At 34.5% G+C, this 19,969-nt stretch overlaps 1 protein-coding gene across 3 annotated transcripts in view; it reads right to left on the bottom strand.

The window, feature by feature from the left end:
- The window catches only part of LOC129218252 (solute carrier family 2, facilitated glucose transporter member 10-like), a 120,764-nt gene that overhangs the window by 66,539 nt on the left and 34,256 nt on the right, over positions 1-19,969 (bottom strand). For all 3 annotated transcript variants that reach the window (XM_054852476.1, XM_054852477.1, XM_054852478.1), the window contains exon 2: positions 6,682-6,789. In XM_054852476.1, the coding sequence (XP_054708451.1) occupies positions 6,682-6,789 (108 nt within the window). The remainder of the gene's footprint in view (positions 1-6,681; positions 6,790-19,969) is intronic.

The following is a 19,969-nucleotide window of genomic DNA, read 5'->3' as shown; positions in this document are numbered from 1 at the left end:
TCTTCATATTTCATGAATGTTAATGTTTAGAAATATGTAATAATCTGCGATGCGTTATAAAAAGTGACTTTGGTTTGAATACTGTTTTAAAATTTCGGTTCATCGGTAGATATGACAACCCCCGAGGCGAGTGTTTTCCAGAGCTTAAAATCCACAAGGGTTGTCCACAAAGGATATCACACTTCACCTTACCCTCTCCCCTCGTCACATCTCACGAAATGTTAGATGAACATATTTCTATAACGAACGTTTTTATTTCGACCAAAATGTGTGATGTCACACTTCTTGTAACCCCCTCCTTCCTCTTTGAGACAAACTGTCACAAGTTCTGCTATAAGCCACCGAAATCGCGCTAACAATTGTTATAAGGGAAAAGCAGGGCTCCCCCCCCTGGATATCGTTATTCATGGTTTTTTTATAATAATGTATGTTAACAAAGAATCATATCGCGTCCCGGCAAGGAAAGTGTCACAATTCAAAATTTAGGGAAAATGTACTAGTATTCAAAATTTCAATTTAATGCTCTTTCTTGCCCCCAAAATCACACAAAGCTAGCTAACCTAAATTGTGCGTGGAGGCGTAAAAACGATATCATCAATAGTGACACATCATTAAAATTTCATAATTTTGAAGAAAATATTTGGAGCTGTAAGTATGCATTATTTATCCATACTACAAAAACTAATTAGTAAACATCACATAATAAGTTGATTGTGCTTAATTTTCATAGGAGCTCATGACAGCCTAGCTCCTATACTTCTTTTTTGTTGCGAACTTTTACAAATTAGACGGCAAGCAACGGAGCTCATTGGTATTGCGCTCCAGATCCTGCAAATATTTTTCTTTTCTAAGAGAAGAGTTTTCACCTGTGATGTAACTTGTAACACTTAATAGCACTTAAATAACACTTAATAGTGACTTTCTGTCACTTAATAGTTTTCTCTATCAGTGAAAACACAGATATGAAAAGTGCTACTATTAAACATAACTACAACTGCCTTTGTATTTCTCGTATTTATAGTTTATATTCCTTTTAAAACATTTCAGCAAATTGTATGTTGGCATATTGGTAAATTCTAGGAAAAAGGGGACATGACACTTGAATTTTAGAAATTAATATCCTGTCACTTGCCATGTACCATTCTCTTCGGAATTAAATGAATTTCTTGAATCTTAACCTGTTTTTTCCCAATAGTTTGATGATCTTCAGAAAATCAAGTGCAAAATCAAGTTTTCTCTTTGTGTTTTTACAGAGCAAAAAAAAAAAATTTTTTTGTTACGCATTGCAATTTTAATATACTTGTTATCAGCATATAATATTTAGGTTAACTTTTATCTTTTGAATGTCTAGTTAAACTTTTCGGTAAGTAATTAATATCCTGTCACTTGCCATGTACCATTCTCTTCGGAATTAAATGAATTTCTTGAATCTTAACCTGTTTTTTCCCAATAGTTTGATGATCTTCAGAAAATCAAGTGCAAAATCAAGTTTTCTCTTTGTGTTTTTACAGAGCAAAAAAAAATTTTTTTGTTACGCATTGCAATTTTAATATACTTGTTATCAGCATATAATATTTAGGTTAACTTTTATCTTTTGAATGTCTAGTTAAACTTTTCGGTAAGTAATTAATATCCTGTCACTTGCCATGTACCATTCTCTTCGGAATTAAATGAATTTCTTGAATCTTAACCTGTTTTTTCCCAATAGTTTGATGATTTTCAGAAAATCAAGTGCAAAATCAAGTTTTCTCTTTGTGTTTTTACAGAGCAAAAAAAAATTTTTTTGTTACGCATTGCAATTTTAATATACTTGTTATCAGCATATAATATTTAGGTTAACTTTTATCTTTTGAATGTCTAGTTAAACTTTTCGGTAAGTAATTTAAAATTTCTTTTTTTCCAACCGTGAAATAGGTCCATTACTGAGGTGATAGTTTGAGGTCCTTCCGTTACCAAAATACTACATCTCAGTTAGTTTACCGAGAACCTATTTGGTATAGAAACCAATGTTTTTTTTTTATGCAAAGCATAATTATGTTCCTTGTCAAGGGGGCTCAAATAGAACAACTAACTCTTACCTTTTGTGCATTCTCCTTTACGCAATATTATAAATACAAAAAGGAAATGTATTTCTGGCGGGACTAAAAAAAACATAGGAAGCGAAAAAAAATTCATAAATCTGTTGTACTGACATCATACAAATGATCTCATGATCGGTTAAGTATAGATCACGTGATCCAACTTCCATACTTGTTGCTCCCTTCAATACTTCAATGACTCATATGCAGCATTAGGTAGAACAGCGAAGTGAAGTAAATCAGGTAAATATCAAGAATAAATCACCTTCTCTTTTGCGCTCAAACCAAAAAATAAATGAGATAAAGCAGAGTAGGTATTTCAAAATAAATTAATTAATTAAGTAATAATAATAAATAAATAAATTAAGTAATAATAATAAATAAATAAATTAAGTAATAATCTATATATATAATTCTCTTACGTGCCGGCAAATGAAGGGGTGAATTTCTAAACCTCTGTTGGCAACACTTCGCCGATAAATCATGTAAACAAACTTCTACGTTGTTTTGAAATCTTGAATCACAGAATACTCAACGAACTTTTTTTTTTTTTGAGATGAGTTTGAGTCGGGCTGTGGCCCATTTCAACCTTAATCAGCAAAGAAAAGCTCAAAGAAGGCAGGAAACCGTTCTTGAATCCAATTTAAGACGAGCCATTTCCAGAGTTGTATTCTCTGATTCGCTGCCGATAATTTTTAGCGGCTGGGGAATTTTCAGTCAGCAGTTCCTTCAACAGATCAGGTGCGTCACACAATGCCGGTAACCGCACCTTTCCGTCATGGCAACATTTAGTATATTTATTTGCAGTATTACGCTCTTTCTGCCAATAAAGAGCACCACAAAATTCGCATTCTTCACACATTGCTCCACAATCATGTTCATCGGCAATGTTGTTTTGAACGCGTAGGCGCTTTGAGCGTCGTCTATTCTCTGCTTCAGTACGACAGTTCAGTTCAAAATGAATAACCGAGAAAGAATTTACTTTATTCCTTTTATTCTCAGCTGAAAGGTTTCGCCAAATTTGTTTAGGGTTATAGTAGTTTTAGTATTGTGCAAGCAAAGTAGCCTTGGCGAGTTTTCGCGTTTTTAGTTAAACCATTTTTTGTTCGTGACGTGGCAAGGATTCAGAATAACAACAAGAAGGACAAACGTTTGAGAAAATATGTTTGGTGCTCTCTGAGCCTGTTTTTAGTCATGGCCAGCTCTATGTGGCATTATCAAGAACAAGATCTTTTGAAGCAGTGTCAGTTGTGGCTCCCAAACGGGACATTTTTAATTGTGTATATGAGGAAGTTTTCTCAGATTAGAATATATAAGAGTGTAAATATGTAAATATATAAGAGTGTAAATAATGTAAATACATCCCTCGGGGGAGCCTGTAACCCCTAGAGGGCGCGTCCCCAGGTGGCGGATAGGGGAATGCCTTCATTGGTTTTCCAATGGGTGGTAGAAGGGAAATAAAATACCTTCCGCGGACCAACAGGTAGAAGTGCAATCTCTCCAAAGCAATGACAGACACTTTTGTATCTATAATGGTAAAGTTGTGCACATTGCCAAGGCAGTCATCTTACATACAGCAAAGTTAAACTGTCGAAAATCTGGCTAAAGCAGACAAATTAACATTATGAACGTAATTTTCATATTGGTTAAATGGATGGTGACCTAAATGCAATTACCAACTTTAATTTTTACGGAAAATTTTAGCTAGGCTAATGTATTGGCATACAGCGAGCGAGCGAAGCGAGCATGGATCGCGAAGCGAGCATGGATCGCGAAGCGATCCACAGGGAACTGCGTAAGCAGTTCCGGGGGTTGGCGAGCGATAGCGAGCAGGGGGCGATAGCCCCCTAGTAATAAATAAATTATTTAATAACGTTTGGCGCGTGTGTATTCGAATTACGTTACAATACTTAGAAGGAATATACGAAAGCTGTTAGAGAAGAATCCGACCTCATTTTTTGTTGAAAAAGCTGATGCATATGAAACACGCGCGCTTGCGTGAACTGATTTTGAACCTTTCGCTGCATGTGTGATTTTCCCCATGTCTGTCAATTGCGTCAGTAGCGAACAAATAGAACTTGGCTGGGTTAAAATGTTGGCTTGTAAAATACTCTTTTGGGATGTTTTAATTTCATGTAAGATAAGGGAACGACTGGAGCAGCACTCACCTTTCAGTCGTCTCTTGAGTTTGGAGAACAGCCAGAATTCGCAAGGGGTCATATCAGGAGATTAAGGAGCATATCGAACTTCAAGAGTCTAGTTTTTTGGCAGAAACGTCAAAATCTATTGCGAGAAATAGGCTGAGAAGTCGTAACCGAGAGCCATCTACCTCTTTCGAATGGTTTCCCTTGTATCTCGCCCAGTTTCTAAGAAAATTTAATGCAGTTGCGCTGTTCCAATCGTTTCTTCATTTTTCGTGTAATAAAACTTCCTTTTACTCCAATTTAATGTCATTTTCTCATTATTGGCAGTTTAATTATGATTCAATAGTTTAGTCTCTAAATATCACCAACTGCGGCCAAATTAAAACCAGATTAAAAAAAATAAATAAAATAAAATTAAAAATAATTGCCAAATTTGTCGCCAAGTTGGCGACAAAACTTAGAGACCAAAAGACTGGCGATATATCGCCAAGTGTCCGCCAAATTATAACACCACTTGGGTTTACATCAAAATTAACAATGAATTCCCCCCGAAAAGGGGCAAAAGACCCCCTTATGGAGCATCCGAATGCAACCAAAAAGAAAGGTGCACAATTAGACCCCACTGGGAGTCTACGTACTAAATTTCAACTTTCTAGGACATTCCGTTCTTGAGTTAGGCGACATACATACATAAATACACACATACGCACATACATACGTATATACAGACGTCATGAGAAAACTCGTTGTAATTAACTCGGGGATCGTCAAAATTGATATTTCGGGTGTCTGTACGTTCCTAGACACATATCTACGTGTGGTCGAGTTGAAAAAAAAAAAGCCTCAACATTCATTTGGGGGTGAGCAAAACGGAAATTAAGGCCGATTTTTGGGTGAAAATTTTTTCGCGAATACAATACTTCCGTTTTACTTCCTTTTACACGAAAGGAAGTATTGTATTCGCGAAAAAATTTTCACCCAAAAATCGGCCTTAATTTCCATTTTGCTCACCCCGGAATGAATATTGAGTTTATTTTTCAACCCGACCACACATGGATATATGCCTAGGAACGTACAGACACCCGAAATATCCATTTTGACGATCCCCGAGTTAGTTACAACGAACTTTCTCGTGACGACTGTATGTACGTATGTATGTGCGTATGTGTGTATGTGTGTATGTATGTCGCATAATTCAAGAACGGAATGTCCTAGAAAGTTGAAATTTGGTAGTTAGACTCCCAGTGGGGTCTAGTTGTGCACCTCCCCTTTTGGCTGCATTCGGATGCTCCAAAGGAGGTCTTTTGCCCCTTTTTGGGGGGAAATCATTGTTAATTTCGATGTTAACTCAAGTGGTGTTATAATTTGGCGAAGACTTCGCGATATATCGCCAGTCTTTTGGTCGCCAAGTTTTGTCGCCAACTTGGTGACAAATTTTGCCTTTTTTTTTTAAAAATCTGGTTTCAATTTGGCTACTGTTGGTGATATTTAAAGAGTAAACTATTGAATCACATTAAAACTGCCAATAGTGAAAAAATGACATTAAATTGGAGTAAAAGGAAGTCATGAGATGCGCATATCTGCTCGTTTGTAAAAGGAAGTAAAAATCGGACGCGAGCCTTACGCACTAACTCTGCAAAACACTTTTCCAGTGACTGACGCTATTGACAGACGGGAAAAAATTATCGCTTGCGCAAAGTTCACGGTCAACTTATTCAAGCGCGCTTGATTCAGATCCATCTAGCCCCCCCCCCCCCCGAAAAAAACACAACTGGCCGAATAGTTTTCTAAAAGTTCTTTTTTTTTTTTTTCATACTTATAATTACTGTAATACAAATATGCTTTGAGCTAAGGGTAACCTAGTGGATAGGCTGATGCACTCTAAATCGGAGGGTTCTCGGTTCAGAGCCCAATGCCACCAAATACCCATCGAGTATATTTGGAGTAGCTCTTCATTAAATCCATGGCTCCAAAAGTCCCATGGTCGTTCGCTGGTAGTCACTATGGGTTCAAAGTTGCCAGAGTTGTGCCCTCCTCTTTAGAACTATGCCTAACTTGTGGGGGTGGTGCTGCTATCTACCAAGAGCAGAGTCGGACTTCTCCCCGTTTCGGGGTCTAACTTTTTCAGGAACCGCTCCCTTCTTCCTCAAATTCATACTTGCTGCTTGAATGAAGGTTGGGGTCTCCCAAGCGACACTAACAGCAGCAAATATGAAATTAGTTGAATTGATAAGAAGAAAAAAAGAAGGCTATTAGTTAAAAAGTTCCAATTAAAGCAAATCAGGTTCATGGCTGCAATCTTGCTGCGAAGTTAAAATGACTGATCTAAAATTAGCTCGCCCATTTGAAATATATGATTGCCCCAAATGTGTATGAAAATGGTACATTAATAGTAAACATAACTAATTATAATACAAAGAGTTGTATACTGCATAAAATCATTTAAAATAGGAATTTACCTATGTCATATCCGAACAAGATTCCTCCAAGTGATGCAACTACAGCAGCGAAGGTAACATACATAGGTTGACATGCTGTCTTTAGTCTTGAGTCTGGTTGTGAATCTTCTAAAGACAAAAAGAAAATATGTTTTTTTACTTCCTTTTACAAAAAAGAAAGTATTGTATTCGCGAAAAAATTTTCACTCAAAAATCGGCCTTAATTTCTATTTTGTTCACCCCCGAATGAATGTTGAGTTTATTTTTCAACCCGACCATATAGTAGGGGGGCATACTACATTCCGTGGGAAATTTCGTGAGGAAATTGTGAGACCAACTTTAATATATTCCTTATGGTCTATGTAACTATGCCTCGCCGGGTGTTTTGCATGAATTTGTGTCAGACGGCCTGTATGACGCCATCAATCCAAGATGGCGGCTTTAATGAGTTTTTACAATTATGAGTCAATTTTTGGGTATTTTGTGATAATTTCCAGGCGAATTTACTTGATTAATATTCTATTCATCTTCTTATTATAAATTAAAAACAAAATATTTATTTTTTTTTGTTTATTAACTCATTTATAAAAAAAAATCTGATAATTTTTTTTTTCACTTTGGCTCTCGGAATTAGCTGTTTTAAAAGTACCTCGGGTGAACTTTCGCAGTTAAAAATACTTTTAATTTTCAGGCTAAGATCACTAAACATTAGTACAGTCGAGCCTCGTTAATTCGAACACGATTATAACGAACTACTGCCAAAGCGAACTACACTTGCGATCCCCGTCCTTCTGTTGAAAATCACTTAACACACCTAACAATATTGTTTTTCGGCTAAAACGAGCTACTGTTGAGATAAATTCACTTTGAAGGTACCTTTGAGTTCGTTTCAACGAGGTTTGACTGTATAATCGTTTGACAGAATTCTAATAACCTGTATACCCCCTGACTCCCTAAACTCTTTGACCGGATATGAATATCGTTCATTGGGAGTGCTCTTAAGGAATTTGTAGGGAGAGTAGATGAGAAAGCTTCTGCGTAGAGAAAGTATTGTTACAAATTCTGTAAATAGTAAATTGTTTTTGTGAATAATTTGCCGTAATCTAGTTAAATTTGGCGTTTATTAAATCGACTTTCATCTAAAATTATTGTAGTAACGTAACCTGTAAATAGTTTCTTGTAATGAATATACAGCTCCCGTACATTCGGCAGAAGTATACGGTCTCCTCATTTCTGAATGATAAAATATGTGAATGGAAAGAAATGAAATAACGGTCTACGATTTTCGAGAAGGATTTGGAATATTGTGGAAACTTTTCGATGTTTATAAATTGCCGCCGCATGATAAAAAGTCTGTCTCAATTGAGAATTTGTACTGAGAGCGTATTAGCTCTGTTCATTGCGAGGCATTTCGCTGTGTTGTTTTTCGTATTTGGATGAAAATACGTGTGTAGCCGTTGAGTTTACGGTGTTGATTGATATTTGCTTAATTGCTGATGATTAATTTAGCAATTGTTAACGATCTTTCCTGTACATAGTGTAAATTAAGCTTCTGTGTTTTTCTCAAGAACTGTGTCGTCCTTTCAAGAAAGTGGAAGTCGCACCGGATCCGTAACAGTGTTGTTTCTCGGTTCGTTGGTGAATAGTCTGCAAATCTTCAAGTACGCTTATTTTTTCCTTAACTTATCACTGCTATTTTATTCACGATGTCTTCTCTCCCAGAGACTCGTTTACAAGTTTTTTGCCTCCATCTTCGAAAAAAGCAAGGCTACAAATTAATTATAAACTATGTATTTTTTGTCAGATTAAGAAGAAGTGCCCATTAGTTAAACCCATTGGTTATGATAAAGTGTTAGAATGTATCAAGAAGACAGTAGAATGGAATGACAAAGGGTATATACATTACTTATTGAACGATTAACGAATGTGACCGTAATAGAAGAACTGAAAAAATGAAAACCGCATCACGGCATGCAGGATGCTAAGAGAAGTGCACTCATAAAGCAAGCATGGACAGAAGTAAAAGATTTCACGAAATGGATAAGAATAAACTATATTGTTCTACTTCCATTCATGAAGACCATGTTGTAGGCTACACACAACGAGATCCAAAATTGTCGTTGGTGACCAAAAATAAGTGGTTTTTCTGCCTCGGAAAAGGCGGTGTAAGAAAAACCATTGGTGGCGATAAAAAACAGATTCTGCAGGTCGGCAATTAAAAAAAGCCATTGAAATTTCCAAAAATGAAACTTTCAAAATTAAACTCAGTGACTGCACAGATCCAGGAGGACCCTCAGGCAAAGAACATTTTACACCATACTATTGCTGGGCAAAACATGTATTTAATGTTTTACGAAAAAATTGCGATCTTGATGTTAGTAACCAAGTCACACGACATTATTTCTAATAAAGCAACAGACGTAGAATTCCTGTGTGAATTAAATGATTTTCTTGTTCAGGGAAATGTTACTGCAATAGCAGACCTTGAAATGAATTATCAGTCAATTACAAATAAAAATTTAAGAAAAAATAAAACGCAAAAAGAAATTAAAAATCTCATTCAAGAAGAAATTGATGACGCTATATTTAGTAATCCAAAAAGTTTAAATGAGTCGCAACGCGTATCTTTAAAGGAAACTGCAGATATTACCCTATCTAATGCAAAAGATTATTTTATAGGCATTGAAAAAAGATGAGAACTATCTTTGAAGCTGCAAACATTTTACGCAAAGCAGTTTTATCTGATCAGAAATGAACATTTACAGGATCTTTTGAACAGAATCAGATCATGATGCCGTTCCAATCGAAGTTGATCAGTTTTTTAAATGGTGCTGCAACGGAAAACTCGAAATTAATTCTATTTCTGAGGTGCAGGACAATATCGTGCTGAATAAAGCTAAAAGACTGTCACATATATTCACGTATAAAATACTGTCTCCGTACCAAGCTTCGAAAGAAACGGTTCATCGACATACCCGAGATATTCCTTTGTACGTTGGTGTTGGCCTTATTATGTACTCTGTTACCCGAAGCAAATATATAATTGATTTTTTACATAATCTAGGTGTTTCGATTGATCATGCTGAAGTTCTACGTTTGGAAATATAGGTAGCAAATGGGTTAATAAGGCGCATGGATGATAGTGACGGGATGTATATTCCTCCTGATTTGAAAAAGGCAAGATTTTTATTTTGTGCTGCTGATAACATTGATTTCCTTGAAGACACATCTTATGGGAAGTGTACTTTGTATGGCATTGTAATGGTACTTTATCAACAGAAAAAAGACTCCGATAGACAAATTCCACTTTCTCTTACATTACCTTCAGCATCCCGTTCCCTTTCGACATTACCTCAGTCCCTGACTGAAATAGCGTCTTATAAAATTGCAAAGACAAGTAAGCCCAAATGTTCAGCATATGGGGAAGCATTAAAAGATGAGAAAACACAAAGAGAGATATTAAAGGCATAATGACAGCATTAGGACCAGAAAAAACTCAAGGAATATTAGGACTCCATGCTCTATCAGGATGTGATACAAAAGGTTCACTTGATAAGAAGGGAAACCATCTTTTTGAAAAACTTATAAAACGGCAGACAAAAATACTCTTGATACTCTGAGTCATCTGGGGTCAACCGAAGAATTTAATGCAAATGATAAAGTTGCTATTGAAGGATTTATTTGCTCCTTGTATATGCCGCTGACCAAGATTTCAGATATTGGAGAACTTCGTTGGTTCATCTTTTCCAAGCAATACACTGTAAAAACGATTCAGAAACGTTCTTAGAAAATAATAGGCAGCTGATGCGCCCAATTTCAACCAGTGACATTTCTAACAAAAACCATTAACGTTTTCCGATACAAGTGAGTAACCTCCCTGAAATGCTGGGAAATATCCCCTGTTACAGCCAGTCGTGAACCTTCTACAAAAATTAAATCGGTTTAATGTATTTGATTAGAGCCTTCGTGGTTTACCAAGAAAGGTCCAGAAGCATTACCGCGACCATGAGCCAAAGCTGCGCGAATAATTGCAAGCAAGAACTAACCATATTTCTTGCCTGCAATTCCTGCCTCGCAGGGCTGCAGCTATCCAGTGACTTATTTGCTCCCATTGGGAGTTCAGTCAATCTGGACGGGCCGTGATCAAATTGAAGCCGATACACCTTATAAACATGCTCAGTCATTCTTTAAACTGGTAGCAAAAAATATCTTTCACACCAGGGAAATGTCTGCATTCGTGCATCTTTTAGCAATTCAGGAAACTTTTTTGCGAAGATACTTGATTTTGCTGGGAAATAGGTGAAAACCTCTGAAATCCCGAAACGTTCCAAGGAGATAACCAGGAACGTTTCGGAATTTTTTTACAGTGTAGGCTCAAAATAAAATTTTGCCTCCTACAATAGCATCTTTTGTCCCCATATATTTTAAGAGCGCATTATCAGGTACTTGAGTGGCGTCTTGCTGACCAGCAGCACCCGAATTCACCATCACCGTTAGATTTCGGATGGGAAACGGAAGACAGTTATGCTTCAGTTATGTGTACTTCCTTGAGCATCTGAATCCATCTTAAAATTAGTTCGATGCAGCTGCGTAAAGGGCAAATGCATTGTTTCATGCAAATGCAAATCTTAAAACATTGCATGCACTGAACTTTGTATGTGTTGAGCTGATGAGGACTTATGGGAAAAGCCAACAAAGCGATATTGGTGACACTTAAGTCAGAGACCTGTTTGTTTACTTTTAAATCTATGTTTTTGAATTAAAATCAGAGTTTAAATAATTTGTTCATTACTTAGAGCACAAAAAATGTAAATAATAAAATTGTCATTGCTTCCGAAATTAAGTAACGGAAGTTGTAAATTTTTTCTACATTAAAAAAAAAATGCTTCTTATAACCCCAAAAACACGTGTATGCAAATAATTTCACAGGTTTTTTGGAATAATAAATTTTATTGTTATCGTAAAAGCTTTCCAAAATATTTTTAACTGCTGTTGTTTATTAAAAAAATTCATAAAATCTGTATCGGAAATCAAAAATAACAAAATAAATAATTTATTTTATACAGATAATTTGTTTTTACATTTGAAATATAATAGTATTAAAATATTAAATATATAATAGGAGTTGAAATAATTTCATAATATGCCTTAAAAATGAGTCAAAACCGAAAATTTTCATCAATATCTAGTGCTGCCGCCGTCTTGGATTAATGACGTCACACAGGCCCTCTGACACAAATTCAAGCAAAACACCCGGTGAGGCATAGTTATATAGGCCTTAAGGAATGCATTAGAATTCGTCTCACAATTTCCTCACGAAATTTCCCACGGAGGGTCTTTTACCCAAAGTATGCAACTGGACTAATACGTGGATATATGCCTATGAACGTACAGACACCCGAAATATCCATTTTGACGATCCCCAAATTAATTACAAGTTTTCTCGTTACGTCTGTATGTACGTATGTACACTGGTGTGCAAAAATTAAGGACGAAGTCGAAAAATTAGCATATCAGCTGAACGAAGAGGCAGAGCGGACAGAAAGACCAATCAGGAGATTAAGTAAGGTGATGAACGGTAGCACATGCGCAGATATGCAGGCAGACGTAATGGGGGAGTGTCTGAGTAGTATAAAGCATGTTGTCGGTGTAAGATCAGTATTTCTGGCAAAGAGATTCTGGAGATCATATCCCCTACTAAAGACCGGATGTTTCTTGCTGGACACCCATCATAGGGATGTTTCGGCCTTCAGTCGCATTGCGCTCCATGCTACTTTTTCAATAAAGCTTCTTCTTATCCCTCTGATTTCTCTTTTAGTAAGTGTTGCTTACATTACACATGTCCTTACGTATTGGGGATCTTACGGTATTAAATGTATTGATTTGGAAAGCTTTTGTACAAAGTTATATTGAAAAAACCGTCTCGTCCTTAATTTTTGCACACCAGTGTATGTGCGTATGTGTGTATGTATCTCGCATAGCTCAAAAACGGTGTGTCCTAGAAAGTTTAAATTTGGTACGTGGACTCCTAGCGGGGTCTAGTTATTCACTTTTCCTTTTGGGTGCATTCGGATGTTCCTAAGGGGGTCTTTTGTCCCTTTTTGGGGGGAAATCATTGTTAATTTCGATGTAAACTCAAGTGGTGTTATAATTTGGTAGACACTTGACGATATTTCGCCAGTCTTTTGGTCGTCGCCAACTTGGCGACAAATTTGGCGATTTTTTTTTTTTTTTTAATCTGGTTTCGATTTGGCCACTGTTGGTGATATTTAGAGAGTAAACTAATGCATCACATTAAAATTGCCAATAATGGGAAAATGAAATTAAATTGGAGTAAAAGGAAGTCATGTGATACACACATAGCTCGTCTTTCAGAATTTTTCAAAAATTTAGAACTTTTGAAACTACCAAATATTACTTTCATAACAATTTTTGTATTTTTATGGCGAATGAAAGTTTTTATGCAATCGTAAGAAACTATACTGTAGTAAAATGAGCTCAAAAAGTCGTTCCGAAAAAAAACTTTATTGAATAATAATAATAAAAGATTAAATTTCAAAAAAACTAGTTAGGAGTGCATTAGATCGCTTTTAGGAATACATGCATGCCAAATTTCACATCTGTAAGGGTGATAGATAAATATGTAAATTGCACACTCATTGAAACCCACTTTAAGTGTTTGATTTATGTAACATATTTTAATTGAAGGACTCGGGTCCAGAACGTGATAAGCCACACTTTTGAAAAAATGAGTGTGTTGTTCTAAATGCTGCTTTGATAATTGAAATAAAGATGACAATAGATTATGTCATTGTCAGAAAAATGTATCTGGTTGAAGAATCGCAGAATATAGAACGTATAATATCTATAAAAAAATATTTGTAGAATTTTTCAAAATTTGGAAATTGGCCTACCGGAAAAAAACTCATGCGGCATATCACATTCTTGCCCCGAGCCCTTCAATTTATACAGCTAGATTTTATACATTTAACACATATTTTATTTGATTTATATACTATCAAGCTTTGCAAAAAAAAAAAAAAAACGAGCTGATGTGTGCATCACATGACTTCCTTTTACTCCAATTAAATGTCATATCCCCATTACTGGCAATTTTAATGTGATTCAATAGTTTACTCTCTAAATATCACCAACAGTCACCAAACTGAAGCAAATTAAAAAAGAAAAAAAATCGCCAAATTTGTCGCCAACTTGGCGAGAAAACTTGGCCATCAAAAGACTGGCCAGATATCGCCAAGTGTCCGCCAAATTATAACACCACTTGAGTTTGCACCGAAATTAACAATGATTTCTCCCTGCCCCCCCAATAAAGGGCAAAAAATCCCTTTAGAAACACCCGATTGCAAACAAAAGGGGAGGTGCACAACTAGACCCCACTAGGAGTCTACGTACCAAATTTCAACTTTCTAGGACATACAAATTTCAACTTTCTAGGAATATCACCAACAGTGGCCAAATTAAAACAGATAAAAAAAAACCGCCAAATTTGTCGCCAAATTGGCGATAAAACTTGGTGACCAAAGGACTGGCGATGTATCGCCAAGTGTCCGCCGAATTGTAACACCACTTGAGTTTACATCGAAATTAACAATGATTTCCCCCCCCCCCCCCAAAAGGAGCAAAAGACCCCTTAAAAACACCATAATGCAACCAAAAGAGGAGGTGCACAACTAGACCACACTAGGAGTCTACGTACCAAATTTTAACTTTCTAGGACTTACCGTTCTTGAGTTATGCGACATACATACGCATATCCGCACATACATACATACGTACATACAGACGTCACGAGAAAATTCGTTGTAATTAACTCGGGAATCGTCATTATGGATATTTCGCGTGTCCATACGTTCTTAGGCACTTATCCACGTGTGGTCGAGTCGAAAAGAAAACTCAATATACATTCGGGGGTGAGTAAAATGGAAATTAAGGTCGATTTTTGAGTGAAAATTTTTTCGCGATTACAATACTTCCTTTTTTGTAAAAGGAAGTAAAAAACAGACAATTTTTTCTTCAAACCAGTACCGAAGCATTACCTTCCACTCAGGTGACTTAGAAACCTTAGAAAAACCAAAAATTGAAGTTACAAATTTTAAGCGATTCACTGACGCGATAAGCACTAAAAAGCAGTTCATTAATATTTCGCTGCTTTGAATTGAAAAAAAAAATGAATATCATATAAATCTGTCATTCTTTTTCGAATGATCTGACGGGTCAAGGTTAAGAGGGGGGAAATTTAGGTGGTAATATATTATTTAACACTTCACGCACAGCCTATAAGAAGCATGTTCCTTTACGGAGGCCTCTTTGGTAAGAGACAGAGATTTCTGAACTTCGGTTCCAAGCTTTTAGGCGTCTTTTTCACAGACAGAAGTAATTTGATAATTCAGGGTGGTTTAGTGGTTGCTTTTCCCAATCTCAATGCTTGCTAGTAATCAATGCTCCGGAATCAAAAGTTTTGTTTGTCAATTGTAAACTACTACTGTTTTCAGTAAGTTAATTCTAAGGCTTTTTAGAAACATTAAGTTCTTTAAAGGAGTCTTTTGCATAAGGCTTTTATTCTGTAAAAAACTCAACGGCATGTTGCATTTATTATTTCTGGATCTTTGTGCTTCCCTTCACGATGGAATTTTGTGATAACCATGGACAAGATAAACATTTCGTTGAGCTAGTGCATCAAATACTTGCATCATCAAATACTTGTCTCATTGTTGTGTTCACCTGTATTCTGAAATGTGGTTAAGTGTGTCGAACCTAATTCTATTGGATAAACGTTTTGTCTCGTAATCAAATGACCTGTTTTTTTGTTTTTTGAAGTCATTTTTTTTCCTTGCATTTAATCCTGTGGCAATTGCACGTAAGTTAACTTTTCGGTTGTTATACTTCTTCATTTTTAAAATTGCTATCTCGTTGCTTATTTTTTAGATTCATAGATTTTTATTTTACTTGACTCTCTTTGTTCGGTTTGAATATTGAATGGGAACGAAGGTTAATGTATGCTTATAAGTACCTCCATATGATTAACTGTTTTATAGCTAATTTATTTTTAAATGAGCATTAAAGATTGTCCCTATTAATTATCTCTCCTGGATTCTAAATTTTAGTATTCACTAATTAGTTTCTCATTACATCAAAAAAAAAAATCAAGAATAAATAAGTTTTCTAGAGCTGTAAGGCTTATTTTTCAAAGAATCTTAATAATTAGTGTGACTGGCAATCTTGGCGATACATCCAAAGTTTTACTCACAGGGTTATATCCTTAGGTAGCAAAACAATCAAAGAAAAATGTTCTTTTTTAGAGATTTTATAACTTGTAGAATACGGTAAAGCCACCAAAAAAAATAAAAACAGTTCCAAATTGCAACTGCAGCAGCTAATTTTCAAATCTTGGGACAAAAAGATGTAAATGTTTAAAGTTAGAGACTATTGCGTCCCAAATACCAGTACTAGTTTTAGCGCCACATTTGGGGACGGTTTCCGAAATATGAGGACATACGACCACCCTAGTTTAGTTGGATCTTTAATTATGATCAAAAGATACCGAGAATGTTCGAAACAATTGTTATTTTTAGATCATTGCAAATGCAGCGGCAAATTTTCAAATCTGGGGATGAAAAAATATAAATGTTTCAATTTAGGGACTTTTGAGTCCCTAAGAACCAGCACTAATTTTGGGGACATAGAGCTAAAAAATACACATTTGGGGACTGTATTCGAAATTTGAGGAAGTATAGCCACCCTGGTTTAGCTGGATCTATACTTATGTCTAAAAGAAACCGAGATACTCGTAGTTTAGTCTTCGAACATCTTGATAGTTCAAAAATTAGCATCTCAAAAGTTGGCGTACTTCTCGGAAAAATTACCAAAATAGAATAATTGATACTGTAAAATCATGTTGCTCAGGTTTTGGTTTAAATTTGATCAAAAAATTCAGCTGAGCCTTGAGCGGACATCATGATATAAATCCACCTGGAAATAATTATACAGAAAGAAAGCTCTTTACGCATTTCAATTTGAATGAAAATTATTCTTAATTCAGTGAATCTAAAAGTTTCCACAATAATTTGCTGATAATTCAAAAGTGTTTTTTTTTTTTTTTTTTTTTTTGTTAAAAACATCTGTCGACATTCGTGGAGAAGAAGAGGCACGAAATTCTGCCACGTAGCTAGTACATAAAGGCGTGAGGCGTGGGCCGGCGCCATTGCTGTTCTTTGTAATTTAGTGTTTGCTAAGCTGCCTGTTTTCAAGATAATTTTGATAGTTAAAAGATTAGAAGATGGCTTTCCGATCATATGCAGCATTTTTACTATTATTGTCTGCAAATTACGTTCAATTCAGTAAGTTTCAATAGTTTTTATGTATTTTAATTCCAGTGTTTGTATGTTTTAATTAATAGTGCGTAGCGATTATTAAAAATAGATGTTTAATTTACTGTCTTCTTTTGACCTATAACCAGTGATATCATTTGTCAATATTTAAATATAATATCAATTTCTTCATTGATTATAGAAATATTTTATGTTCAGAAATAAAAAGCAGTAATTAAACAAAATATTAAATACAGTAAACGAACTTCAACAACGAACATGTCTTACAACGAACTTCAAGGGACCTTAAATTTTGTTCGTTGTTATGGGAATTTCATTGCAATGGAATTCAAGCAATGTAACAGCAATTAAAATGAAACTGAAAATTTGTTTTGTTGGAACAGATGTTTCGTTGTGTAGGTATTCTCTGTAATGAGATTTTAGAGTGTATTTCAATTCTTGTGTAATTTCTTTTTCCCTCATTATTTGACATAGAAGACGTACATCCAGCTGTTTTAAAGATTTTAAAACAAAAATGTTAAAAAAGAGAAAAAGAAAAAAAACATTAAATTCCATTTTGAACAATAGCCTACTTAGAAGCTATCTGATACTACTTTGATGATGTTTTTTTTTTCAATTGTAATTATTTCCTGAGATGAGATTCTCTGAGAGCTCGTGTACATGATGTAATAAATCTCTCTGTTAAATTAAAGGGGGAAAAAGAGAGGAAAAAAAACATTTGTGTAGCGGAAGAAGAAAAAAAATCAAGTGTAAGAATAAGACGATTTCACTGAAAGAATCTGTTAAATTATCACAGCTAAAAATAAGATTTATGTGTCAGAAGAATTAGATAATTTAACGAGACTCATAGAAACTAATATTATTTGTATCTTGTGAACTTAAAGCAATACCCTTGTGTTTGGCATAATTTGAGGGAAATGTAATGAAATTCTGGATTGAATAGCTGTTTTTGAGAGATATGCATGTAATTAAGTTTCAAATTCGTGATGAATAAGAGATATTTCTGATTTTTATTTCTCACTTGAAAAATGCTGCTTTTTTATGTATCAAAAACTTAAAAATTTTGTGATTTTCCTTAAATTTCTATTTACAGAGTAATGTACATTGGTTTTGATTATATGGTTTTGATTATATTTTTTTCTTATTTTTCAAAATTTAAAAACTTTTCAGAAATTAACTTTTGTCCTCTCTGCTACAAATTTTTAAATAGGTTTTCTTTATTCACAACATAAAAGAGCTTCAAACTTAAATAAAGGTTTTTACAGTAAAATTAATTAGTAGAATCATTATTTTTAGTGAATTTGTGAAGTTTTTACTTTTTGAGGAAATATGGCAGTATTAGAGGGGACATCAGTGCAGAAAAAATCGGTGGTTCTAAAAGTTTTAACAATAATTTGCTGATGATTCAACAGCATTTTTTTGGTAAAAAAAAAGTGTGTCGACATTCGAGGAGAAGAAGATGCACCAGATTTTGCCACGTAGCTACGTACCTATATAAAGGCTTGAGGCGTGGACCGACGCCATTGCTGTTCTTCGTAGTTAGTGTTTGCTGATTTTTCTATTTTCAAGATAATTTTGGAAGTTAAAGCATAAAATATGGCTTTTCGAGTATTTTTACTGTTATTGTCTGCAAATTACGTTCAATTCAGTAAGTTTCAATAGTTTTTATGTATTTTAATTCCTGTGTTTGTATGTTTTAATTAATAATGCGTAGCGATTATTAAAAATAGATGATTAATTTTCCGTATTCTTTTAACCTATAACAAGTGATATCATTTGTCAATATTTAAATATAATATCAATTTCTTCATTGATTATAGAAATATTTTATGTTCAGAAATCAAATGCAGTAATTAAACAAAATATTATATACAGTAAACGAACTTCAACAACGAACATGTCTTACAACGAACTTCAAGGGACCTTAAATTTTGTTCGTTGTTATGGGAATTTCATTGCAATAGAATTCAAGCAATGTAATAGCAATTAAAATGAAATTGAAAATTTGTTTTGTTGGAACAGATGTTTCGTTGTGTAGGTATTCGCTGTAATGAGATTTTACAGTGTATTTCAATTCTTGTGTAATTTCTTTTCCCTCATTATTTGACATAGAAGAAGTATTTCCAACTGTTTTAAAGATTTTAAAACAATCATGTTACAAAAAAAAAAGAATAACATTAACTTACAGTTTGAACAATAGCCTATTTAGAAACTATTTGATACTGTTTTGATGATGTTTTTTTTTTCAATTGTAATTATTTCCTGAGATGAGATTTTCTGAGAGCTAGTGCACATTATGTAATGAAACTCTCTGTTAAATTAAAGGGGAAAAAAGAGAGAAAAAGAAAAAGCATTTGTGTAGCGAGAAAAAAAATCAAGTTTAAGAATAAGACGAATTCCACTGAAAGAATCTGTTCAATTATCACAGCAAAAAATAAGATTCATGTATCAGAAGCATTAAATAACTTAACGAGACTCATGGAAATTAATATTTTTTGTCTCACTCCCTGCCAACTGAAACCACCATGTCATTTTGTGAACGTAAAGCAATACCCCTGTGTTTGGCATAATTTGAAGGAAATGTATTTACATTTTGGATTGAATAGCTGTTTTTGAGAGGTATGCATGCTTAAGTTTCAAATTTATGATGAATAAGAGATATTTCTGAATTCGATTTCTCGCTTGAATAATGCTGCTTTTTTAAGTTTCAAAAACTTTAAAATATAGTGATTTTCCATAAATTTCTATTTACACAGTAAGGTACATTGTTTTTGATTATATGTCTCCAGAGATTGTCTTCAAGCAAACAATTCTTTTTATTTTTCAAAATTTAAAAACTTTCCAGAAATTAATTTGTCTTCTTTGTTACAAATTTTTAAATAAGTTTTCTTTTTATTCACCATATAAAAGAGCTTCAAACGTAAATAGAGGTATAGAAAATAAAATTAATTAGTAGAATT

Source organism: Uloborus diversus, chromosome 3, assembly GCF_026930045.1.
Source record: "Uloborus diversus isolate 005 chromosome 3, Udiv.v.3.1, whole genome shotgun sequence".
Classification (NCBI taxonomy): Eukaryota; Metazoa; Arthropoda; class Arachnida; order Araneae; family Uloboridae; genus Uloborus; species Uloborus diversus.
Note: the sequence above shows the minus strand (reverse complement) of the source record. Positions and strands in the feature narration are given on the sequence as shown.